Genomic DNA, 25612 nt, shown 5'->3' on the forward strand with positions numbered 1-25612 from the left:
AAAGTTAAGATGTTCGTTATCTTCTCACTGCGTTAATATGAACCTAAAACATTTTAACTATGTATTTCTTCTAAATGCTGTCTAAATAATATCATTGTCACATGTCAAATCGCACAGTTTGAACAACTAAATTACCGTTTATCAATAAGCTAATAATCGCTAATTAGCTTACATAAGCGAACATACTTTCAGAAAAAGTGGGTAGCATTACCATAAAGTTAACTTTACTGGTTTATATTATTTAGAGTTTTGCTCATTATTTAGTAAGAAATATGTATTTTGTGTAAATTAACTGATAGCAATGTTAATGACATGTTAAGTAATATTAAGTAATGTTCCTATCTTATAGAAAGGTTTAAGAGTATGGAAAAACCAAATCTCTGAGAGATGCAACCAGAAGATGGATGAGGCTGAGATGACAGAATGACATGGGTAAGAATCAAAAATGTAAGATATAAAGAAACATTTTAAACATTGTATTATTTTTAATTGTGATGTTTAATGCCAATTATTGAATTTATACATTAGGACATCTCCCCCTAAAAGCGTAAGAGTGATGTATGCGCAGGGCATTGTTGCTCTGTCTCCATATCTGGAAGACCCATATTCACAACATGGATATGTAAGTAAAGGGAACTTTTCAACATTAAATACATAATTGCCCTCAGAAATGTTGATAACATAGTCCTTCTTCGTTTATTTAATTACATAGAAACATTACTACGATCCAGAGAACAGTTCAGGATACATTGCATGGCGGTTGAAGACCATTCAAAGAAAAGCTGTGGAGGAAAGAAGCGTCTCAGTTTGCAAATCTCCCAAAAGTAAGTTCACTTATCATTTAAATGATACTGATGTAATTTGTAGGCAGGATTCAATCAAACACCTCTCTATGTTCTGTATTTTTGCATTACAGATAGAACAAGATTTCCGACTCCTGTTTTGTGAGGTCACTGGGAGCAAATTCTTGGAGAGGTGGCTCACCAATCTCAAAGCAAAGGTTGTAAAGGAAAGTCATGGACTTGTCCCCACCTCAGAGCTCTTGGAGATGTGCAATGCTGAGTCAGGTACTGAAGTTGAGAATGGTATGATTGTGACTGTTTTTATTTGCCATTGTTGGTTATATAGGTAATTCTGTCAATTCAATGTATTTTTGGAATAATTCTTTGTTTATTCGTCTGTAGGCTGGGACAGTGACTTGACTACTATCTTGCTGCTGCTACATCTGCTACCACCATCTGCACAAGGGCGAAAGAGACCAGGAAAGATGTCTGCATCTCAAGCTGTCAATAACCTCATCAAATTCCCAAAGGTATGTTGTTTAAAATATACTTTCCATCACCTCTATTTTCATGGACAGTGAGTTGAGCTAATCTACTGTCAGAGGATAGTCACTTAATACTGTTGTTTAATGTGTTGTTGTAGGCTGGAACCAGTGTACAGCAGCATCTAGACAACATCACCCGAAGCAGTCAGCCCTACCATCTTACCCAGGGATCCACAAGAAGCAGCATTCACACCTTCATTGTGATTGAGAAGCATGCACTTCCATGTAATGCGACAGGTTCTGTAGGAGCCCTTGATGAACTCTTTAGGGCCCATTATGTCTTTGGTACATCATACAGTTCATCCCTGACCAACTTTGTTACTTTTCTGCAACTACGACATTGGGGAAATGTCATATTGCTTTCTCTAGTGAGCATCATAGAACTGTGAATTGTAAAGGTTTGTTACGTTAATTAAATGACACTGAATTGAGAAACATAATAAATGCTGTTACTTTAACCTGTATATTTGTTGTTATTTCCATAATGTAGGATAGATCACAGTTATTTAGTAATGTAGCATCATAAGATGAATATGAAAAAAATCACACTACAGAGAAATAAAAATGATATATTATTACACATCAGAGGGTTATTATTAAACTAAATTTGGAGTAAAATAGCTCTATAAAGTGTAATCAAATTACTCTGAACAGTGTGAATAACCCTCAGTGTTAAATATTTTTACACATTTTGTTGTTAATTTTGACACTAAATTGAGTACAATTAACACTGAAAAGTTAACACTGGCCATAGAGTAAATTTAACTCTAATTTTGAGTGGGACCAAATGTTATCTGAAGCAGAGTTAAAATCAACTCTGTAAGTGTAAAATTGACACTTGGTTTTTTACTGTGTACCTCGGGAATTTACATCGGTCATTGTAAGTGCCGTTTATATTCCACCACAAGCGGACACGGTCACCGCCTTATGCGAGCTGCATGAGGCACTCACACAGCACCAGACACAACACCGGGACGCTGCGCTTATTGTGACGGGGGACTTTAATAGCGCCAACCTCAAACGCGCAGCGCCGAACTTTTATCAACACATCACCTGCCCCACCAGAGGTAAAAGGACACTGGACCACTGCTACACTACGGTCAAGGACGGCTACAAGGCACAATCCCGCCCTCCTTTTGGCAAATCTGATCACGCCGCCATCTTCCTCATCCCAAAATACAAACAAAGGCTGAAACAGGAAGTTCCGGTTCAGAGGAAGGTCGCGCGCTGGACGGATCAATCGGTGGCCGCGTTACAGGACGCACTCGATGACGCAGACTGGGGCATGTTCAGAAACAGCTCCGATGATGATGTCAACATGTTTACGGAAGCGGTTGTGGGATTCATCGGGAAACTAGCGGATGATACCGTGGAGACAAAGACTATCACAACGTTTCCCAACAAGAAGCCGTGGGTGGATAAAACCATCCGCGACACTCTGAGATCCCGCACCGCTGCCTACAACACGGGACTCACGACGGGGGACATGGACCCGTACAAAGCCGCGTCATATAACGTGCGGAGGGCGGTGAAAGAGGCGAAGCAGCACTGCGGGAGGAAACTAGAGTCACAACTCCAACAGAGTGACTCTAGGAGCCTGTGGCGGGGACTAAGGACAATAACGGACTATAAAGCACCAACAACCGGTATGACAACGTGGCCGTGACTCTGGCAGACGAGCTGAACACTTTCTATGCTCGCTTCGAGGCTGCAGCTAAGGTCTCCAACAATGCTAGTGTTAGCGGTGCTAACGGCTGCAGACAGGAAGATACTGCCAGCACTGGAAACGTGCTCGTCATCACCGAGCATGAAGTAAGGAGAGCCTTCAAGAGAGTGAACACCAGGAAAGCAGCAGGACCAGACGGCATCCCAGGTCGTATCCTCAGAGACTGCGCATACCAGCTAGCTCCTGTGTTCACTGAGATATTCAACATCTCTTTATCTCAGTCGGTGATCCCCACATGCTTCAAAGAGTCCATCATTGTTCCTGTCCCGAAGAAACCCCACCCTGCTTCTCTCAATGACTACCGCCCTGTAGCCCTCACCTCAGTAGTGATGAAGTGTTTTGAACGCCTGGTCAGAGACTTCATCATTTCTTCACTACCAGACACACTGGACCCACTACAGTTCGCTTACCGTCCAAATCGTTCCACAGACGATGCCATCTCTCATCTCCTCCACACATCACTCACTCACTTGGACACTAGAAGGGGGAATTATGTTAAAATGCTCTTCATAGACTACAGCTCTGCATTTAACACCATAATTCCCTCCACACTCACCACCAAGCTGGAGCATCTGGGACTCAGCTCATCTATGTGTCAGTGGATCTCCAACTTCCTAACTGGCAGACCACAGGCAGTAAGGATGGGCGGACATGTCTCAGCCTCCACCACTCTCAGCACTGGAGCCCCCCAGGGGTGTGTTCTGAGCCCCCTGCTGTACTCTTTGTACACATATGACTGTGTGGCCACTACCAGCTCCACCACCATCATCAAGTTTGCTGACGACACCGTCGTGGTGGGACTGATCTCTGATAACAACGAGACGGCCTACCTAAAGGAGATTAGGAATCTGGAGAACTGGTGCCAGAGGAACAACCTCCTTCTAAACGTCAGTAAGACAAAGGAGCTGATAGTGGACTTCAGCACTAAGCAGGAGAGGAACTACCAGACCCCTGTCATCAACGAGTGCCCAGTGGAGAGAGTGGACAGCTTCAAATACCTCGGAGTTCACATCACGCAGGACCTGTCATGGTCCTGTCACATCAACACCGTGGTGAAAAAGGCCCGACAGCATCTCTACCACCTCAGACGCTGGAGAGACTTCCAACTGCCCTCCAAGGTGCTCAGGAACTTTTACTCGTGCACCATAGAGAGCATCCTGACGGGAAACATCTTAACCTGGTTCAGCACCATGCAGGACAGACGAGCTCTACAGAGGGTTGTGCGGTCAGCTGAGCACACCATCCGCTCCGAGCTCCCTGACCTGCACTCAATCTACAGCAGGCGGTGCTGGACCAAGGCCAGGAAGATCGTGAAGGACCTCAGCCATCCCAACAACAGACTGTTCTCTCTGCTGAGGTCAGGAAAGCGATTCCGCTCCCTGAAGACCAACACAGAGAGACTGAGGAGGAGCTTCTTCCCGCAGGCGATACGGTCTCTCAATCACACCACCACACAGTACTGACCCACACATATAGTTCTTACACACACACTGGACATTCTGGACATTGTTTTCACTTCATCACTTAAATCACTTTAAGCATATTTGCACTGCACAAGACATAATGTGGATTGCACAACACTGGACATTATATTCTTCATTTCCAGTTAATACTTGTACAGCTGCTGTTATTGTGTATATATATATTTATTTATTTATATTTCTTCATACATTCTTACATAGTTCTATATTGTGTATTTTGTTGTACAGTTATTTTATTTTCCACTTTAATTTATATATTTTATTTTATTCTCCCAGTTAAATTTACCCTTCATTCTAATTTGTGTTGTACAGTTATTTCATTTTTAACCTTAATTTATATTTTATTCCGTCCTAGTTAAATTTACCCTTTTTAATTTTTCATATTTATTTCCTATCTTATTCATAGCCTTTTCCTTTTTTGTTTTCTTTAGGTCACGAGCAGTTGTCCAAGCATTTCACTACATATCGTACTGTGTATGACTGTGTACGTGACAAATAAAATTTGAATTTGAATTTGAATTTTGTTTCACAGACAAAGGAGCGAAGATTTGGAGAGGGACACCGGCCTCGTCTTCCCTTCTAGAAGTGCATGCTTAAATGAAGATGAATAAAGATGAATAAAGGTTTTGTGAAAATAACTACTGAGTGCCGTCTCTGGATGCCTCGACGAATAAAAGAACCGGGGTAAAACTGATTTCTTAACAGTAAGTAAAGACATTAAGTAATCTAAGTTAATTTGTTTAGTAAAACAAGTTCTTCTGTTGTTTGTGTGCTTTGTGTGAGTGTCATAATTTTTCCAAGAATGCAAGGAAGTTAGGTCATCCAGTTTATTTGTTTAGTAAAACAAGTCATTCTCTTGTTGCTAGGAGGATATTGAAATAAACAGGACACATTTAAAATCCCTGCTTGTAAGCACAGTTTTGAAAAATTGTTCACACAACCAAAATATTTAATTCTGCTCAGAGAATTCTGCTTTTAAACTTATACCATCAGAGATTACATGTGTGTTTTCAAAAAAGCTCAGTTAATAATTTTTTTTTAAATTCTGCAACTCTTCCAGAAGCACCTAGATTAATGCAGTTGAGATTAATTTAGATTCATTTAACATGTTGTTGCTTTTCATGTTTTTGGAGTCTTGCTCCATTTTCAGTTATTCAAAGTAAACTGAAAGTAAACGTAAAATAAATAATATAGCTTGAGGTGTCACGGTACTGGGTCTGTGACCCAGTTTTTTGTGTTTTGTTAATTTATATTCCTTGATTATTTGTTATTCATGGTTTTGGTTCTTGTTTTCTGCTTATGTTATATTCTTAGTTTCTAGTCTCTAGGTTTCTGTTACTTGGCCTTCCCCGTGTTCCACGTGTCATGTCTAGTCACACTCAGTTTTGCTTCCTCCACATCTTGTTATGTTTCATTATTCCCTGCTGTGTCTCATTCCCTCATTACTACCTTGTGTATTTAAGCTCTGTGTTTTCCTCTCCCTGTTGTTGTGCTGTACCCTCTCTGTACTGGGTATTTTCCTCCGTGCTTTTTGTAGCTGTGTTTCCTCAGTGTAACCTTGAAATTCTTAGTTCTAGTTTCCCAGTTCCTACTTTAGTTCATTGTTTCTTCTTTCTGGTTTAATGTTCGTGTTTTTGTACAGCCTAAATAAAGCTGCCTCTCTCAGTCAACCCTCTTCATTCAAGTGCTGCACTTGGGTCTAACATCCTGCCTGCCACACAGCATAACAAGACGTTTGGGTCCCAGGCTGATCCTAGGACTGTGCTCTTCTGGGCAGAGACCTTAGATGTTGCTCCTGAGATCTGCTGGAGCCACACGCCTAGCTTGGGGGTCACTGCACCGAGCGCTCCTTTTACCACGGGGACCACTGTTACCTTCACCCTCCACATCTTCTCGAGCTTCTCGTGTTCCTTTTTCTGATGTCCCTGTCATTCCATATCGCTACCTCTGCTTGTCCACCACCAGTGTTGGTCAAGTTATCAGTAGGACATGTCCTTAATAATCAGTAACTAATTACTGATTACTTCCCCAAAAAAGTAATCCTGTTACTTTACTGATTACTTATTTTCAAAAGTAATTACTTAGTTACTTAGTTACTTTTTAAAAACACGATTTACAAGCTGAATAGGTAATAAAGCGATATCTTTAAGCCCAATTCTACTTTTTCTGCATAATCCATCATACAAAATGTAATCAAATGGAAAAGTCACTTTTTTTTAAACTTGTTTTATCAGTTTTAATCTTTTAACTTTATGCATCTAGTAAAAATTTAATTATATGCACCATTCTTTGACTGGAAGAAATTAGTTTAACATTTAAACCTATTTTCTGCACATTCCAGCACATAAAATAAAATATTTTTTGTGTTTACACTCAGTCTTTCAAATAGATGCAAGTAAAACACAACAGAAAATAAATAAAGTCAAAGACTAACGATCCTGTTGCTCTATTTTCACCTGTAAAGCAGGAGTGAGGTAGGCGGAGGTTTGCCCTGGTGCAGGAGTCCCGCAGCGGTCAGTGGAAGAATCCACGAGTTTCTCTGTGAGTTTCCCATTACGTCGTTGTGCACTCTGTGCTTGTTTAGGGGTTTTTTTCACCGTAAAAAGAAGTTTTCTTCCCACGCACAACGGACACTAATGTTTTTGTCACTTTTTATGGAATCAAACGCTGCACGCTCATACTCTCTCCCGTACTCGATATATTATCCATTGTTGATCTGCACACAGCTGTTGTCACGAACGTCGCACTCGCTTACGTCATTGTCATGAGACATTCTCGCAAAAAAATCACGGTTTTAGTAACACAGTAACGCAGTGTTCCTACAGTAAAGTAACAGTAATGTAATTACCGGTTTTGCGATAGTAATCCCTTTACTCGTTATTTTAAAAAAGTAATCAGATTACAGTAATGTAAGTTACTGCCCATCTCTGTCCACCACTGCTATGTCTGGTTGGTTGGCCACCACCACCACCACCACCACCTGAGGTCTGTATCTGGAAGTCTGCACAGCAAATTCAAAAGTGTTAAATGTTTTGGTGTTAATAGTCTCCTTGCAAAAGTAGAGTTAATTTTACTCTAAGCAGAGTCACATTCTTTTAATGTAACTCTGAGGTGTAAAATGATAGTAGTTAAAATCGAGTGTTAAAAATGAGTGTTTCTATGTCAAATCTGGAGGTGTTACAATGGAAACATTAACTCTTGACCTCTTAACTCTGAACTCCTAGAGGGGCTATGACACCAACAGAGTAAATTCACAGACTCCGCCCCCAGCACGGCTCCAATCGAAGCTGAAGTGAAGCCGTTTCAGAACATTTTGCTCTACATATTTGAGTTGTTTGCCATGCTTGGTAAGTCATTTTTTCAAAGATTGTTTCAATTATTATTATGAGCTTTTACTTCTGTGGCTCTTTGGAGTTGAGACAAAGCTGTGTGAAAGGCATTAGCCATGTTGCTCGGTGAAAGCATAATATTCTTGTCACGGTCTGGCTGGCAGACCATGGGGATGTGGGGAAAGGAGGACCCAAAACGCAGACTCTGCGATGCAAACAGTGCTCTTTATTTACAGTGAAAAGGCTGTAAATACAATAACTCCCCGTTGCTCCCTCGAACCCCGTGTGCGTGCTTCCCTCCGATATCTGTGCTCGTGCTCCCCGCTGTTGTGTTTCCGCACCCCCGTGCGTGTTGCCTCTCCGGACCACTCCTCCTCTTGGTAAGATAATTCAATGATCCCGCGCCGGTGGGAGCTCAAACTCTCTCCTAAGTAGCTCCCCCGACGAGCCCTGATCACCAACAGGTGTGGCATGAACTTCAGGTGTGGCCAGTCCTTCCGCAGGGCCACACCCCTCAGGCCTGCAGGTGGCTGAGCTCCATCCTCCAGCCACACCCGCAGACATACACACCCATACCCTGCCTATACATGTGAGTGGGACACAGACTAACACAGCATAGTGCAGAAAAACACACACATCACCAAAATAAAAATAATAACAACAATAACATCAACAGTCAAAACTGCTCACGGACCCCGAGTCCTCCAGAGCTGGGTCCGTGACAGTACCCCCCTCAAAGGGTCGGCTCCCGACGACCCGAAAACAAAAACACAAACCAAAAACCACAGTACAACCAACCCAGGGCGGGCGGCGGGGGTCCAGGACGGAGGGCCAGAACCAAAACAAGCAAAAACCACAAAAGAAACAACCCCCCCAAGGTCACAGTCCCAAAGCCCGACTGCGCATCCTGCAGCGGAGCAACAAAAAGAAAAAACGCCACAAAACAGTCTCAGGCGGCCCATCAACATAACAAAAGAGTTCAGGGGGCCTACCTCGAGTCCAATGGCGGCGACATTGCAGCTCCGGCGGACGGCCACGGGTCCGGCAACAGCAGAAAAACAGTTCTGGGGGCCTGCCACTGCTCCAGTGGCGGCGGCACTGCTGCCCCTCCGGTGGCGAGCCCCGGGTCCAGTAACGGCGGCGCTGCTCCCCAGGCGGCCTGCCCGGGATCCAGTGGCGGTAGCGGCGCTGCTGCTCCTCCGGCGGCCTGCCCCGGGTCCGACGGCGGCGGCGCTGCTCCCCAGGCGGCCTGCCCCGGGTCCGGTGCCGGCGCTGCTCCTCCGGTGAGCAACAGCGAGGTGTGGCACACGGTTCATGACGCGCTGGTCGCTGACGTGGATGCAGAGGACGTGGATGGCGTGGATGGCGTGGAGGGCGCGCCAGACGTGGGTGGCGTGGAGGTCCCTCCGGCTCACCGACCTCCGGCTTCGGCTGAGCGGGTCCCTCCGGCTCGCCGAAGTCTCCCGCTGGCAGCATGGGCTCCTCCAGCCCGCCAACGTCTTGCGCTGGCAACACCGGTCCCTCCGGTTTGTTGAACTCCTCAGCTGGTGGCTCACTGAGCTCCGGCTCCCGCTCGCTGAGCTCCTCCTCGGCTGGCGGCTCGCTGAGCTCCGGCTCCCGCTCGCTGAGCTCCTCCTCGGCTGGCGGCTCGCCGGGCTCCTGCTCCGGCAGCGCGAGCTCCTCCTCCTCCTCTCCCTTAAACTAGCGACCAGGTGCCTAAGTTTGTTAATGTCCAGAATGTTCGTGGTGAAGGTAGTGGATGTGAGGTGATTGTCAAGGAACACTACCTGTATGTGTCTCCTGTGTGGATTTACGGCCTGGACTACGCTCCGACAGTAATCCCATAGCTGCGCGAGCGAACTCTCCTCCGTGGCAACTCCTGAGTTTTCTGGGTCCATGGTGGTTGCCAGGATCATTCTGTCACGGTTCGGCATGGCAAACCGTGGGGATGTGGGGAAAGGAGGACCCAAAACGCAGACTCTGCGATGCAAACAGTGCTCTTTATTTACAGTGAAAAGGCTGTAAATACAATAACTCCCCATTGCTCCCTCGAACCCCGTGTGCGTGCTTCCCTCCGATATCTGTGCTCGTGCTCCCCGCTGTTGTGTTTCCGCACCCCCGTGCGTGCTGCCTCTCCGGACCACTCCTCCTCTTGGTAAGATAACTCAATGATCCCGCGCCGGTGGGAGCTCAAACTCTCTCCTAAGTAGCTCCCCCGACGAGCCCTGATCACCAACAGGTGTGGCATGAACTTCAGGTGTGGCCAGTCCTTCCGCAGGGCCACACCCCTCAGGCCTGCAGGTGGCTGAGCTCCATCCTCCAGCCACACCCGCAGACATACACACCCATACCCTGCCTATACATGTGAGTGGGACACAGACTAACACAGCACAGTGCAGAAAAACACACACATCACCAAAATAAAAATAATAACAACAATAACATCAACAGTTAAAACTGCTCACGGACCCCGAGTCCTCCAGAGCTGGGTCCATGACAATTCTGTTTTAGCTAGCTGAAAGGTATTGTTTGCGGGCAAATACCACAGCCTTGAAAAAAGCTTGCATGTGAATTTTCAGTCAAACTTTTGGTCAAATACGCCTAAAACAATGTGTAGAATGTGAAATGTTGGTATAATGGTGCTACTTGAAGCCTGAAAATGATCGCCCATTAAAAAAAAAAACGAGCAAACAGCAGTAGCTGACGTCCTGACTGGATTCTACGGTAGCATAGATCCCTCCAGAGTTTTGTGCACACGGTTTAGGTAAAAATGAAAAAGGTTGAGGTTTTACATTTAGTTCAGTATTACCTGTTGCCTGTGTCTTTGTCTTTTGGGAAAATACTTTACACAAGTAATGGCTCAAAGAGGATTCCTTTTTTTTTTTTACTGTGCTGCAATTGTTTACTGGATTATTTGTGCCATTAATTAATGTCAACTAATTTTTATTCAATCTCCGCACAGGATATGCTTGTGAAAATGGAATATGGGGGAGAGCAGAAGTGCGTTGAAGTTCCACAAAGGGATGAATGAAGGACATGCATATTGTATTGAAGAAATAAGTGATGAGAATGCTGTTATTTGCATTTACCATGTCAGACCTTTTGATAAACAAAATTCTAATGAAAGTGAGAACATGTACACTGTACATCTTTCAGAAAATGTTTTGAAATTGTGGTGCACAGTTCAGAATAAATGTTTTTCAAAAACCATTGCATCTTTTTAGTAAATGTTTATTTCCAAAAGAAATTTCTAGAAGTTCAGAACAGTAAAATTCCCGCTTTTTAGAATTAATTAGAAGATAACTCTTACGTAGTTAAACTAAAATACTCTTTGAGAGTTAATATATAAACTCTTAACACCAAGTGTTAAATTATCAACTCCAGACAGATTTGGTGTTTAACACTAAATCAGAGTTAACGTACCAACTCTCCAAAAAAAGTTAAATTAACACTCTCTGGTGTGGACCCATATAGACACTTTAATAGTGTTGAAATCAAATCCGACAGTGTTAATTTGGACATGCTGGATCTGCATTTCACTTTCTAGACATTGTTTTAGGTGTATTTGACCAAAGGTTTGACTGAAAATTCACATGCAAGCTTTTTTTCAAGGCTGTGGTATTTGCCCGCAAACAATACCTTTCAGCTAGCTAAAACAGAATATTATCTGCCGAGCAACATGGCTAATGCCTTTCACACAGCTTTGTCTCAACTCCAGAGCCACAGAAGTAAAAGCTAATAATAATAATTGAAACAATCTTTGAAAAAATGTTCTGAAACGGCTTCACTTCAGCTTCGATGGGAGCCTATGGTGCTGGGGGCGGAGTCTGTGAATTTACTCTATTGGTGTCATAGCCCCTCTAGGAGTTCAGAGTTAAGAGGTCAAGAGTTAATGTTTCCATTGTAACACCTCCAGATTTGACATGGAAACACTGATTTTTAACACTCGATTTTAACTACTATCATTTTAAACCTCAGAGTTACATTAAAAGAATGTAAAATTAACTCTACTTTTGCAAGAAGACTATTAACACCAAAACATTTAACACTTTTGAATTTGCTGTGTAGGGGCGTCTCCCATTTTGACCTCGGGACAGGCCGTACTAGGCACAGATGTTCCTGTATACTGTGCCAGCCACTTGGTTATGGTGTTCCATGAATGCCCTGCCTGCTAGCATCTTGCAACCTGCTGTTATGTGCTGGATTGTCTCAGGGGCAGGTTTACACAGCCTGCACTTGGGGTCTTGCCTGGTGGTCGTAGCCTCTAGGATTTTGTACTTAGAGCTTGTTTCTGTGCTGCCATGATTAGTGCCTCTGTGCTGTCTTTCAGTCCAGCTTTCTCTATCCATTGGTAGGATTTCTTGATATCAGCCACGTCTTCTACATGTATCTGCTGGGTGTACATGTCGTTCAGGAGCCTTTCCATCCATGATATTTCCTGTTCTTAGCTATCTTAGCTATTCGCTAAACACATGATTAGCTGTAGATCAAGAGTAGTCTTTAGTGCCCTTCTTTCTGTTTAGCATACAGGGTGCTGGATTTGGTGGACAGTGGTTCTGATACTCACTGTCATTCATGTAGAGGAGGTGGCTGATGATTGCTTCCTTGATCTTTTACAGTTCTAAGCATTCCAGGATCCAGGTGTGAGGTTTTTTTTGTAATGAATCTAGGCAGTGGACAGGTTGGTCAGTTTAGAGTGACTTATCTGTGTGCTAGTAGCTGGTGTTTTGCTCCTCTGGCATATATATCTATGCATCTATATCTATAAACTCATCTTATGTTGACCCAAGGCTGTTATGTCTAACAAATTTTGCTTTAGTTCTTGCAAATATACAAGCATTTGCTAACTGTAAGTAGAGTTCCCCCCCCAATCAACCTAAAAAATAATATTGAGCCATTCAACTGACATAATGGGCAGTAGTTGAATGTGTTCACTATGGTTTCACTGCTTTGTCTGATCCAGCTGCAAGATATAAAAAAAGTGTAACATTTTGAATTTTTCAGTATACGTTTATAGATTGGCAATATAATGTTTTAAACTTTTTCTATGTAAGTAAGCTCTTGAGGCTATCACATTTAGCTTACCAAGGTCCTGGACTTTAGACCTTGTGAGAGGAGAATCCAACAATGCTACTGATGAGGTTTCAGAGTAAGCGCGCATGTGCGCATGTGTCGACCAGCATGCACCCTGTTTCAGTTGCTCCTGCTTTTTCTCTTTACTTTAACTTTTTTTTACTTATTCCTTTGGCCTTTACTAAGTACTTTAAACATGTGGATCGATTAAGTTTTTTTTTTCTCCTTGTTGCCACCGCGGAATGGGACCGAGGTGCACACAGCAGCGTTGTTTACTCCAGAGATCAGCTGATCACCCTGATGCCAGCTGGCTTATCTGTCTCAGAAGTACCAGCTGAAATCTGGAGGAAAACACACCATGGATGCAAAGGTGGAGGACAGACGGGGAGAAGGAAGGCAAAGGTGGGACAGCGAAGGCTGAAAGAGAGAAGGAGGTACAAGCTGCCATCTATTATAATTGGGGGATTTTTGGGTGCTAGCAAACAAGATGGACAAGCTAACAGTGCTAGCACAGAGTCAGAAGGAATATCTGGCATGTGGATTGATGTGCTTTACCGAATCATGGACGCACCACTATATTCCTGATGACAATACAACTGTGGAAGGCTTCCACTGTTTTGGGTCAGTGTGGGGGCTTACCATTCTTGTTAACAACCGGTGGTGTAACCCTGCTCGCATAACAATCAAAGACCCGACACTGAACTTGCACTGTTGGCCATATTATTTGCCCAAGGAATTTACCCTTGTGATGGTCCTCCCTCTGCTAAGGCCACAGCTGTATGTAACATTATTCACTCTGCTATAGCCCGGTTACAGACTCAGCACCCAAGTACCTTCGTGGCTAACTTGGGTGACTTCAGTCATGTCACCCTCACTCCACTGCCAACGTTCACACAGTATACGGTCTGTCCCACCAGGGAGCAGAGAATTTTAGACCTACCGATAAATCAGAAGACTCTACTCAGGAAAGTCTGCTGGACTAGAAGGGGTCAGTCCCCATGTCCTCAAGGACTGTATTCCCCAGCTTTGTGGAGTCTCTCATAAACTGTTCATATTGAGATTGAGTCTACACAGGGTCCCAATGATGTCCTGTACCAAAGATGCCACGTCCCAGTGTTCCCCAGAATTACAGGCCTGTGGCACTGACTTCCCACCTAGTGAAGACCCTGGAAAGACTCATCCTTGACCAGCTCTGACCTATATTAAGACCACATCTCCTGATGAGGCCTGACTATACTTTTTGGACTTTTCCAGTGCATTCAATACCATCAGGCCGGACCTCCAGGGTGAAATAGCTGACAGCGATGCAGGTGGAGGCATTTCTTGTGTCCTGGATTGGATTGGATCTGACTGCATTATGCAGAGCACGGGGGGGATTATGGCGTGGCGTTAATGTTCAGGAATGGATCTTGGCCCCTAAGTTTCTGTGAAAGGAATGGTTAATGCTTCAGTATACCATATTTTGGACAATTTCATGGAGGACAGTTTGGCCCCTTACTGTTCCAACAGGTTTGGTGTGGAAGACCATGACTGGACTGCACAGAAGCCTGATCTCAACCTGATAGAACCCCTTTGGGATGCTTGTAGAAAGCATTCCTATAAGAGTTGAAGCTTCTATAGCTGCAGAGGGTGCAGCTAATAGAATTAAACCTAATAGAATAATTCATGGGATGTCACTCAAGTTTGTATGTATGTGAAGGCGAATACATTTTGCAGTATAGTGTACTTCAATCAAACTAACATCAACTGCATTTGAATAGGGCATTAAAAGTGACTTTCAACCAAACAAAAACCAGGATATATTACTAGTTTCAATTACCCATAAAATACTCATAGATGATTGTCTGATTATGTTTTTTGTATTATTTTAGTGTCTTATAATTTAAAGCACCTTGAGGCAACTGTTGTTGTGATTTGGCCAGACCGTTCCCATTCCAACGCGTAACATACGGACAATTTGTCATTTCTTGAGGCGTCACAGAAGAACGTGAAAGGTAACCTTTCGCGTTCCTAAGATACGCGCCAGATTGTGGATGGAATCCAATAGAACGACGCTCCTGGCGGTAACACACGTTCCAGCCTAAAATTCCAGCCCTAACCTCACCTTAATTGTATTATATAGTGTTTTCCAAAGCGATTGATGATGAGAAAGTAAAATAAATGTACATGTGTAGAGTCATTCCAAACAGTTCTCATGTTTCCAAACGTGGGGCATGTGGGTGGGTTGGGTGGCCGAAAACGTAACATACGATGATTTGTCACATAGCATTGGCATGTTAAGCTTTGGGATGAGAATATGTTGGATTTGGCCCAATATAAAGAGATGGACAGTTTGTGGTTTATTCAGTGGTTTAACAAACTACACTTATAAAACATAATCCCTAAGGAAAGAACCAATATTGTTCTTAAAACATGCGATTTTAAACTGAAACTTAGGTCAGTTGGGGACATTATCTGCTCTCAGTAGTGTCTATTCTCTCAGGTATTGTTTTGGTAGCGTTTAAGAGTTTGAGAATAAAGATTAAATATAAAAAACATAGGCTTAGTGTAAGTACAAAATTATTATTATTATTATTATTATTATTATTATTATTATGACGTCTGGAAATACAGACTTCTTATAACAGGTCCTCGCCAAACTCCAGGACACTTTATTTTGATTAATAATTAAACTAAATCCTGTGTAATAGTCACAAAATTTTCCTTCAGTTTAGCCAAATTCAGTTCAATTTATATAGCACCAAATCACAAAACATGTGCCTTAAAAGTTTACAGGTGTGACCAACTGAGCCCAACAGGCCTAGTCACTCTCATTTCTACAAAGCTTGTTGGAAGAGAGATTGAGTTATGCAAATATTTTGCTGGAGTGATGAACAAAATTTGGTTGACTGATCCCATGTCCCTCATTTACGAATACAGACATGAAGCACATGGTAATTTTGTAACACGCACACTTCCAAACCGAGAGCATTTCTTTATAGTCAGAGGACTGCACTAATCAAACAACTGACTGCACTGAGATTACTTTTACGCAGCCGTTTGTTAGATTATAGCAACTGGATTTATTTCGGGTAAGCACAAACACAACAGGACATTTGCTTTAAAAAACACACACGTGGTATAGCTAGAGATTTTTTTTGTATTTAATGTATTGTATTTATTTATTCAAAATATTAAATCTCTTGTTGGTAAAGTCATTTTAATACGGAGTAAAAAGTGTTCATATATTGATGTAATGTTGTGTCATTACCTTAGTGGGGTATGTTTCTATGGGATTTCATATGGTTTCTTAAGACACAGCTGTCAAGCTATATATATATATTTATATTACATATCTTGCACACTTAGGCAGTATTATATATAGTATTTAATTTTAAATGAATAACCGTTGGGATATAAATACTGAACTGAAGTGCTTTTATTTAATATTTTGTAATTACTTTATTTATTTTACTTTGCTCTTATTTTCATTGCAACACTTATTGTATCGGTCATTTTTTTACAGTAGAGCATTTCAACTCTTTGTCCCCGAACACTGAAAATAACACTGATATGCTGACACTTAATTCTTGGTGCAAGTGAGGTGTCCAAAATGATGAAAGGCATTGCAGTTATGATAGTCCTATCAGGTCAGTGTTATTTTTTTTTGTATATATCTCTAAACTACACATGTATTTTGGTGTGAATCCATGTCTGGGAGGGACAGCATTTAAAAATTAAATAAAAAAAATTATAGTGTAATGTGTAAACTGTATATGTGAATTGAAAATGCTGATGAATTAATCAACCTCTGTTTTGACATATGTCAAATACTGTATGAAGTGTGCTGTAAAATATCTTTATTGTTAACACAGGACTGTGTTTCCTACCTGCATGTTTACCTCACATCTATCACCTTGTTAAAATTCCAATGAACTGGATTCAAGCTCAAAATTACTGCAGGAAGACATACACTGACCTGGCGACTGTACATAATGCGCAGGACCTTGCCGCACTCAGGGAAGTCATAGGATCATCAGGTTATGTATGGTTTGGACTTCAACCTGACACAGAAGCATGGAAATGGTCTCTGGAGAGCCAGGATCACTTTGATGAAGGAGAGGCTGACTTCACGATGTGGAATAATGGGGAACCCAGTTATCGAATAAGCAGCTACATGGCTTGTGTGGCAATGCTTCAAAATGGGAACTGGGATGACCAGTTGTGTGAAAACCTGTTACCATTCTACTGCTACAACAAAAGTAATGAAAACCAAACTATGAGTGTTATTATTATTATTATCAATTATCCCCTTTAAGGCTGTGTTTGAAACTGTAAAAGAAATCGTTGCTGAACTTCTTTGGCCATTTTATATGTTATCAATGATCCAAACAAAAAGTAACCTTAAAAGTCTTTTAGAGCTCATAAATGTGTCTCTTTCCACATCTTCAAAGGAAGGGACTAAAATACAAAGAAAAGATGAAAAGAAGGGAAAATGCACATGGTATTCATTTTCATAATCACCATAAGCGATTCTATTTGTAACAGAGCCAGATCATTTGAAATTATATTTTAACTCTGCTATAGTCCTGGTTTAAATGACACATAAATAATTGCAGTTTTACACCATGCTGAGAAATTACAACATGGTTTCCATTACTTGTTTGGATATTTGTAATGACTTTGGAGTAAAACACTGTTCAAATGTTTTCAGACACATCAAGTTCCATCTTTGTGGGTGTGAGTAAGTCCTGGAGGGACGCTCAAAGCTACTGCAGGGACCACTACACTGACCTGGCCAGTGTGAGGAACCAATCTGAGATTCCACAGCTGAAGGCAATTGCAACTTCCACTGCTTGGATCGGTCTTTACAGAAACTCCTGGAAGTGGTCAGATGGGAGCACACTTTCATTTACCAACTGGTTTCCCAATGCACCATCCACGTTAGTGACAGCTTCTTGTGGTGCTTCATCATCTGTGAACTGGGTCAACTCTAATTGTTTAAATACCCGTAACTTTGCCTGTTTCACTGGTGAGTTCTCCTCTCAGTTTTTAAAAGCAATCTAATGTTCACAGAACTCGTTAATCCTTAATTGATACAATTCAGTTCTAATTTGTTTTGCTAATGAAACAGCTGTGTCTATGAGGAAGGTGTTGAAAGTGCAGCTGAAGACAACTAACACTGCTGTGGATATGGAGGGACTAAAAGAGAACATCTTGGAAAAGGTAATTATATCTGAGTGTGAACCAAAACTTCACCATTATAATAAAAAAATGTTACATCTAGTTCTGTTATTTCTATTTCTGTTTATTTCTATTACATTTCTGCCAATATTTACAGCTATGGTTGACTAAAGTGAGGTGTTTGTGTTTCACAGTTCAGTCAGAGATTAAATGAGCACAGCCCGAATGAAGAATTCAAGCTAAGATGGTTGAAGGAGCCTGATGGGAAGACCTTCAACAAGGACGACGAGAAAGAATTAGACAAGAGTTCTGGTCGGGATCAGCAGCAGACCGTATGCAACCAAGTCTGACAGCGAGCCTAGATAAAGGCAATGGTTGAATTTTTTTCATGAGCTACACTTCACTGTTTAACATTTTAATTAAACAGGACTATAATTTCACTTTCTGCTCTAATGGGTACTTGACTGTTTGTTTAAATTTGGCCTCTGGAACAGGTGAAATATCATTCATAGTCGGATAGGTTCTGCTCAGCTGTACACAAATCCTTTTTTTGTATAGCTTGACAGCTGTGTCTTAAGAAACTTCATAGTGTCATAATACATTTGCTTACCTGTGTGTGTGCCTCACATGTATATCCTGTGAGTTTTAATCAATGTCACATCTTTGTTAACATATTGTGTGTAAGCTGGTATATTTTTCTCTGCTGTGCTGAACAATTTAGTTCAATTTTGGCTGTTTGGCGTTGTCTGTTCAGTGTAGCAGGTTTTGCAATTGTTTCAAGGGTGATATCATATATATATATATATATATATATATATATATATATATATATATATATTACTGTGACTTTAGTTATCAGTAGGAACAGTCTAGCCGTCTAGCAGTTGCATGCCTGGTGCATTCATAGTCTGGAGTGCACTCTTTTTGTCTGTCCACTGTTGCCAGTCGGGATGACTGTTGGAATCCTACCACAAACCAAATAAATCATTCGCTGTCTGTCTGATGAGGAAAGTCCAGTGATGGCGAGCCTCCCTGTGTGAGGCTGGACATCACTGGACTTCCCTCATGGAGCTCATAGCAGCCACCTGTGCTGATTTTGGCAGCTCTGCCTAACATTCATCTCACTATTGAGATGTTAGCCGATAACTTCTGAAACACTTTTGAAGAACTTTTACGAAGCTTTGCTTCACTAACTGAGGCAGTTTTTGCTGCTAATCAAGACAGTGTCAGCGTTTTACTTTTTAACTTCCAGTTTCTGGTAACAACATGCCATGCTAACGCACAACTTCCTGATCTTCAAAATAAACATCATCACTTATTGTAACAATAAAATCAGTAAAATAAAATAAATGAAAGAATGATTTTATAATTAGGCAAATCACTTACAAGTCTTACAGTTTAACAGACGTCTAACAGACGTGTGCAGATCAACAATGGATAATATATAGAGTGCAGGAGAGAGTATGAGCGTGCAGCGTTTAAAGCGTGGAAGTATTGACCTTTGAGTTTGATTCCATAAAAAGTGACAAAAACACTAGCGTCCGCTGTACACTGCGTGGGAAGAAAACTTATTTTTACAGCAAACCCCTCCACCCCCCCACACACACACACACATTCCCTGACACCTTCTACACTCCTGCTAAATAGATTCAAATAGATTTATGAACAACAGGACTCAGTGCACCTGACTCTTTGATTTTATTTATTTTCTGCTGTGTTTTACTTGAAAGAGTGAATGTAAACACAAAACATTATTTATTTTATATGCTGGAATATGCAGAAAATAGGTTTAAATGTTAAACAAATTTCTTCAAGTCAAAGACTATTGCATATAATTTAATTTTTGCTTGATGTAATGTAATGTGCATAAAGTTAAAAGATTAAAACTAATGAAACAATTTTTAAAGAGAGTCTTTTTATTTGATTACATTTTATATGATGGATTATAAAAAAAATTGAATTGGGCTGAAAGGTCTTTTGATTTATATTCAGGTTGTATGTCTGTGAAGGTTCTCAGTCATCCAGGTCATCGTAGTCAAAGGAGCTTGCAAAGAAAAGCGTCTGGACTTCCAGCTCCTTTGACTATATTCAGGTTGTGTATCATGTTTTTTAAAAGTAACTAAGTAGGTAAGTAACTTATTACATTTCAACATAAGTAATCACAAAAGTAACGGGATTATTTTTTGGATAGGTAATCAGAAATTAGTTACTAATTTTTTTTTCAACTAACTTGACCAACACTGCTTCTGACAGTGTTCTCACGTCTACGCCTTTCCTGCTAAACCTAAGTGTAGTGTACAATCCAGTGGAACCAGCTTCCAGTTTGGATTCTGTAGACAGACATCCTCTCTACTTTTAAGATTAGGCTGAAAACTTTCCTTTTCGACAAAGGAATACTGAATGTATGTGGTAAAGTCAGTAACAATATATCCATTTATACAGTACAGTGTACCTACAGAAGGTTTTTCTTTTTTTCCCCCTGTCCCGTTTGATTCTTTAGCCATCAGAATTACTGTCTGAAGGCCAAGAAAGATGCAATGGATTTACTTTACCAAGTGGATCATCACAGCCTTGATTGACCTTTGTTATTATTATTTATTTATTTTATTTTATTTTCAGTTGATACAGATGGACAGACATGACTGGAGGTTAGGAAAGGGAGAAAGAAAGAAAGAAGGAGAGGGAGAGAAAGAAAAACAGAGTGTAAGAGGGACAGTGAGAAAAGGCACCTGGATCACCTGTTGAGAGAAGAAAAAAGAAAAAAAGCAGAAAACAAGCAAAAAGAGAGCAACATAATAATCACAACACCATCACAATAATCTAGCTAAGTGTAAATAACAGTAAATACTAAATATTGAATGGTATTGTGTAGCACGCAAGACCGACGATGTTCCCCTTTTTCCTTTGGTGGAGACAAGCAGACCGCCCCCGGTGCTGCAGTAGCAGGGAGGCTCCGCATCCCAGACCCCACCCAGACAGCCCAAGACCCCATACCTCCCTCCGCCTGCTCATATGTAGTGTTGTTGCATGTTGTTCTTAAGTGCATTTAAAACTCATGAAATGCTTTTTCTTACTAAGCATATAATCAGAGCTGGATCAGGTAACCCTAAATTCCCCCCTAAGGCTTCCCATGATGATAAATTGAACTCAAGATGGTGCAGGGCCTGTATGAGAACACTGATATAAAAGGGTGTATCCCTTTAGAAATAAACTGTGATACTTCTAAAAGCACATATTCACACCTAGCCACACTGTATCAACCCCCAATGTTCCTTTAATGCAACTAGCCCTGTAATTATCTACTAGTCACAAACACACTGCAACAGTAAGACTTGTTGATTACACATAGATGATTTAACTACTTTAGGTGCATTTCACTTTTTTCTTTAGCGCTCCAAAAACACACAGAGGCTAATAGTTTTTTTAATAGAGCACCACAAACAAAAGGTATTCCTTTAGAAATAAACTTTTCTTGTGTTACTTCTAAAAACTACAGATTCTTAACTCTGCAACAGTTAGACTCGATGATTACACCGAGGGGGTTACAGTTAGGCCTCCAATAGTCAGCAAAAGAAGTCATGAAACAATAAAAGAGGCTCCTTAATCAAGAGCGTCTCAGCAAACATCCCAACTGTAGGCCATTACAAACAGTTGCATTATCTTATCTTATCATGTCAGAGGTCAACTGAAACTGTGTCCAACCCCCCGGGGGGTAATGACACATCCAAGGGACGAACCGTACCTCTATATTTTCACCACATTTTCTTACATCCCACACCTTCATCTCTACAGGCAGACAATTACACCTCCTACTGACTAACCGAACCACCATAGGCTTTCCACCTTTCTTCTTTACATCCTACTCTTTTTATCTTATCATGTCAGAGGTCAACTGAAACTAGCCCCACCTATATAAAAACACCCTAACCAGACACCCTGTATTTTTCCTCACTATTTCACATCGACACTAGCGAGCACATCATTTTGTTCACCAGCACGGTCTGCAAAGCTAACAGCGTTCTTTTTTTTTTAACATGGACTTCATATATGGTAACTAAAACAAAATTATTATTGTATTTTTAAATTTATACCGCAGTATATCATAGCATGTTCAATCTGTTTTCTTTTCTAAAACAAAAGCCTGATTTTTAGGAGCTCAGCACAACAGGACAGCATACATTTCACATACACAAGGTTCGTGGTTCTTCTTCTTCTTCTTTTTTTTTTTTTTTAAAAAACAGTCGCCCGCTCACACAAAACAGTTTATGGCTCGTTGTTTAGAACCAATCATACCTGTTTTCTCATATAGTAACATTTAAAATGTATATTTCTCTTTCTTTCTACAGGATCACAGGCCTATATAGGTCAAATTACACCTCTAAAAAACACAAGGTAAATACAGTGTTACACATGTTTTAGATATAAGTGTGTTTTGTTTAAACCGTGTATTAACTGTGCTTATACCCCCAGCACAGGGTCAATAAGTTGACCACAAAAACCTACAGAAGCGGATGCAATAAGACCAAGCCTTACGTTAGGTATGTATACAAGTCTCTGTATACATGACAACCAATTTAAAGGAAAAAAGGTTTAAATATTTACAAATGTTCTAATACATCAGATCTGAGACAGAGTACCCAGCGTGTCAAGAACGCCATCCAGAATAACACAGAACAAAGTGTGAGTATAGTCATAAATAAATCAAAAGAGCCAAACATATCCTGTTTTTGAAATGATACACTATATATATTATAATGTTTTTAACACACGTATATCTCCACAGCAATCACACAACCCCTTCCCATTATGGACCCCATGAAGACCCCTTGATGCTTTTGGAATATTTATGCGATATCGAACTCCCAGAACAACAACAACCAGAAAAACCACAACCTTTGTGCAACAACGGAGACTCGGAACCATTCTTCATCGCCGGTCCATGCATAACCACGAGTGAGTGTCTGCCTAATGATTTCAGCGATGTTGTCGAGTACAGTCTATCAGATTTCAATATAGTTGATATACCCACCACACCAGATTGTCTCAGAAACAACACTGATTCAGACATAGGTTTTGAACAAGGTTGCATAACAGACTCGCAAATATCACAGGCATATGACGCATACTTAAATACAGCAAACACATCTACTTTTGATCAGACCCATTCTGCATCAAAAAATGATAAACTATATTTGATTGATGCCAAACTCAGCCAACATCAGCAAGCAGTACAGAGGGATGTGCAAGAAATAGCCGCTAAACTCACACGAGAAATAGCAGCTAAAGTCAACCAACATCAATAAGCAGCACCGGGGAACTTGCAAGAAATAGCAGGGGTTCTAACTAGTATCCAGCTGACAATAAACAACACCTCAGGTTTATTAGATCTCATTAATACCAGCTTTCTAAATAGTTGACTTTTAAAATCCACACCATGGATCCACCCCGTAAATTATTCAAACACAATGATGGCTCCACTCGAGCTAAATGGTTTGACTTTGAGGGTTTTAACCATGCGGCTGCACAATTAGTAAGCAAATGTCAAGCTTTGCATGCAAGACTTAGTAGTCTCGCTGCAGCACGCAGGGCAGTGTCTGTCAATAGAATATTGTATTTCTCTAGTCAGTATAACCTTTTAATGACATTAGTTTACTTGTGATAGAATGCTGCATGATGATCATTTCCTAGCTTAGAACTGATTGTACTTTCCATTGTTCTGGACTGATTGTTCTTTATAAAACGTGTTCTGATATTTGTATCTGAATCTTTCCACAGCGATAGTAAGAAGTCAAACAAGTTTCTGACTTCGCGCACACACACACACACACACACACAATTACATACGCACATGCTCACGTCAAATGTATTCATTTTTCTTGTGTATAAATAAAGTCAAGTGCAAGAACAGAGCGCGCATTTCACAGGGCCCCCACTCTGATGTGAGCGCTCTGCAAGTTAAAACTAGAGATGGACCGATCCGATATTACGTATCGGTATCGGTCCGATACTGACCTAAATTACTGGATCGGATATCGGAGAAAAATAAAAAATGTAATCCGATCCATTAAATATCACGAAAGCACCTCACAAAACTTGCAACACGCCGTAACTCGCCTCAGAACGTTAGCACGTCGGAGCAATATGCATCACGTGATAGAGCGGCTGTGGCATGCGGGACCTGTCGGTGGTCTGGATAGCATTTGGAGCTTCGCTAGCAACCCGGCATTTCATCTCCAACAAAGTTATCCCGAGAGAAGCAAAGCAAGTGTGTAAGTCCATCTCTGAATGTTTGTAAAGCATTCCTGCGTTAAGCTTAACAACTAATATATGGAGCGACTGCCTCTCTCTCTCTCTTGCTGCTACTTCAATCATGAAACTGCTTAATGATCAGCTGATCGGCTTTTCTGTCGCGAGTCCGTGTCTCTAGTTTGCTTTTGGCCCACTTTGCACCAGAAAGAGGAAACCAGCGGCTGAACAACAGCAGCACGTTTAAGCTTGATCAGCTGTTGTTAGAATTTATTTATTATTACTTTCTACTCGAGGATCTTTTTCTACGTAGCTGACGCTGGTAACTGTGCAGGGGCGGATCTAGCAAAGTTTAGCCAGGGGGGCCGATAGGGCATTAACAGGGAAAAGGGGGCACAAAGACATACTTTTCTTTCTTATTCTCATTTAAAATGTCTAGCTTTTAATAAATAATTATCTGACACCCAAAGTTTTAATTTGATGCAAAATAAATAGAAGTCCATTACTGTATATAGTAACTATTAAGTCTAATATATATACCCTAGTAAGCTATAGTACTTTTTCCTTTGGGAAGGTACCATCTGTGCAGTCTGCAATTTTGTTGAAGAAAGATGTTGAATCTATTTAATATTTCTTGAAAAATAATTGATTTCTGTGCATTTTTTTTTTCACACTGCATCAAATTAAGGTTGGTTACGTCGATTAAGCATCATGAGGTGGAGCGTGAGGGGTGGTTCCCTATTTTTTATTTATTTATTTTTGTTGTTGCTGGGAGTTGGAACCCTATTAGTTAGGCTGCTTAATATTTATGCTAAGTACTCTTTAAAATACCAGAATAGGGAGGATGGTGTAGGTTTAAGTTTATTAGATTGATCAGTATTGCTGAACTATGAAATATTTTTTTTTGCATACAGGTATAACAGAATAGCTTTAGTGTAGTTGTTGTTTTAAACTTGAGTATGAACTTATACAAAATGCAGCAAGATATTAAAAAAAAACAGTTTTGTTGATTAAAAAACACTATATCGGATTCATATCGGTATTGGCAGATATCCAAATTTATGATATCGGTATCGGTATCGGACATAAAAAAGTGGTATCGTGCCATCTCTAGTTAAAACTGCAGCGTCTGTTTGTGTGTTTTCTCCTCTTAAACTCTCAGCTGAAGAAGTGTCTTTGAAATAAATCTCTTGACAGTGTCTAATGCGCGTCCTTGTCCAACTCATTCTGAAGCCGTTACTGATGATGCTGTTGATCAACCAACCGA

General features: G+C 41.1%; 2 protein-coding genes and 1 long non-coding RNA gene across 5 annotated transcripts; all 3 read left to right on the top strand.

The window, feature by feature from the left end:
* The first annotated feature begins 252 nt into the window (after nt 1-252).
* On the top strand, nt 253-1816 carry LOC113018345 (uncharacterized). Of its 3 annotated transcripts, XM_026161405.1 has the most exons (5): nt 253-432; nt 529-622; nt 713-1067; nt 1185-1312; nt 1426-1816. In XM_026161405.1, exons 2-5 carry the CDS (start codon nt 557-559, stop codon nt 1714-1716), a joined length of 840 nt encoding a protein of 279 aa, XP_026017190.1. In that variant the 5' UTR covers nt 253-432; nt 529-556; the 3' UTR covers nt 1717-1816. The 3 variants fall into 3 exon arrangements, with proteins under 3 accessions (XP_026017190.1, XP_026017191.1, XP_026017189.1); XM_026161406.1 differs by having other exon boundaries at nt 253-824; nt 917-1067; XM_026161404.1 differs by having other exon boundaries at nt 253-622.
* A 15234-nt stretch (nt 1817-17050) lies between these two features.
* Nucleotides 17051-18828, top strand: LOC113018346 (C-type mannose receptor 2-like). The gene is made up of 4 exons (XM_026161407.1): nt 17051-17177; nt 17630-17947; nt 18050-18141; nt 18294-18828. Exons 1-4 carry the CDS (start codon nt 17051-17053, stop codon nt 18447-18449), a joined length of 693 nt encoding a protein of 230 aa, XP_026017192.1. The 3' UTR covers nt 18450-18828.
* Nucleotides 18829-22237: 3409 nt separating this feature from the next.
* On the top strand, nt 22238-22631 carry LOC113018347 (uncharacterized). Its single transcript, XR_003271774.1, has 3 exons — nt 22238-22293; nt 22446-22491; nt 22570-22631. It is a non-coding gene; the product is annotated as an uncharacterized LOC113018347 (long non-coding RNA).
* Nucleotides 22632-25612: the final 2981 nt, after the last annotated feature.

The sequence above is a fragment of the Astatotilapia calliptera genome, unplaced genomic scaffold (assembly GCF_900246225.1).
Source record: "Astatotilapia calliptera unplaced genomic scaffold, fAstCal1.2 U_scaffold_66, whole genome shotgun sequence".
Classification (NCBI taxonomy): Eukaryota; Metazoa; Chordata; class Actinopteri; order Cichliformes; family Cichlidae; genus Astatotilapia; species Astatotilapia calliptera.

Bases quoted from the DNA above. Each gene is read 5' to 3' on its own strand.
- LOC113018345 (XM_026161404.1), top strand. From the start codon at position 557: ATGTATGCGCAGGGCATTGTTGCTCTGTCTCCATATCTGGAAGACCCA. The intron at 623-712 runs GTAAGTAAAGGG...TTAATTACATAG, and splicing joins CATATTCACAACATGGATAT to AAACATTACTACGATCCAGA. The intron at 1,313-1,425 runs GTATGTTGTTTA...GTGTTGTTGTAG, and splicing joins ACCTCATCAAATTCCCAAAG to GCTGGAACCAGTGTACAGCA.
- LOC113018346 (XM_026161407.1), top strand. From the start codon at position 17,051: ATGTGGAATAATGGGGAACCCAGTTATCGAATAAGCAGCTACATGGCT. The intron at 17,178-17,629 runs GTAATGAAAACC...AAATGTTTTCAG, and splicing joins ATTCTACTGCTACAACAAAA to ACACATCAAGTTCCATCTTT. The intron at 18,142-18,293 runs GTAATTATATCT...TGTGTTTCACAG, and splicing joins AAGAGAACATCTTGGAAAAG to TTCAGTCAGAGATTAAATGA.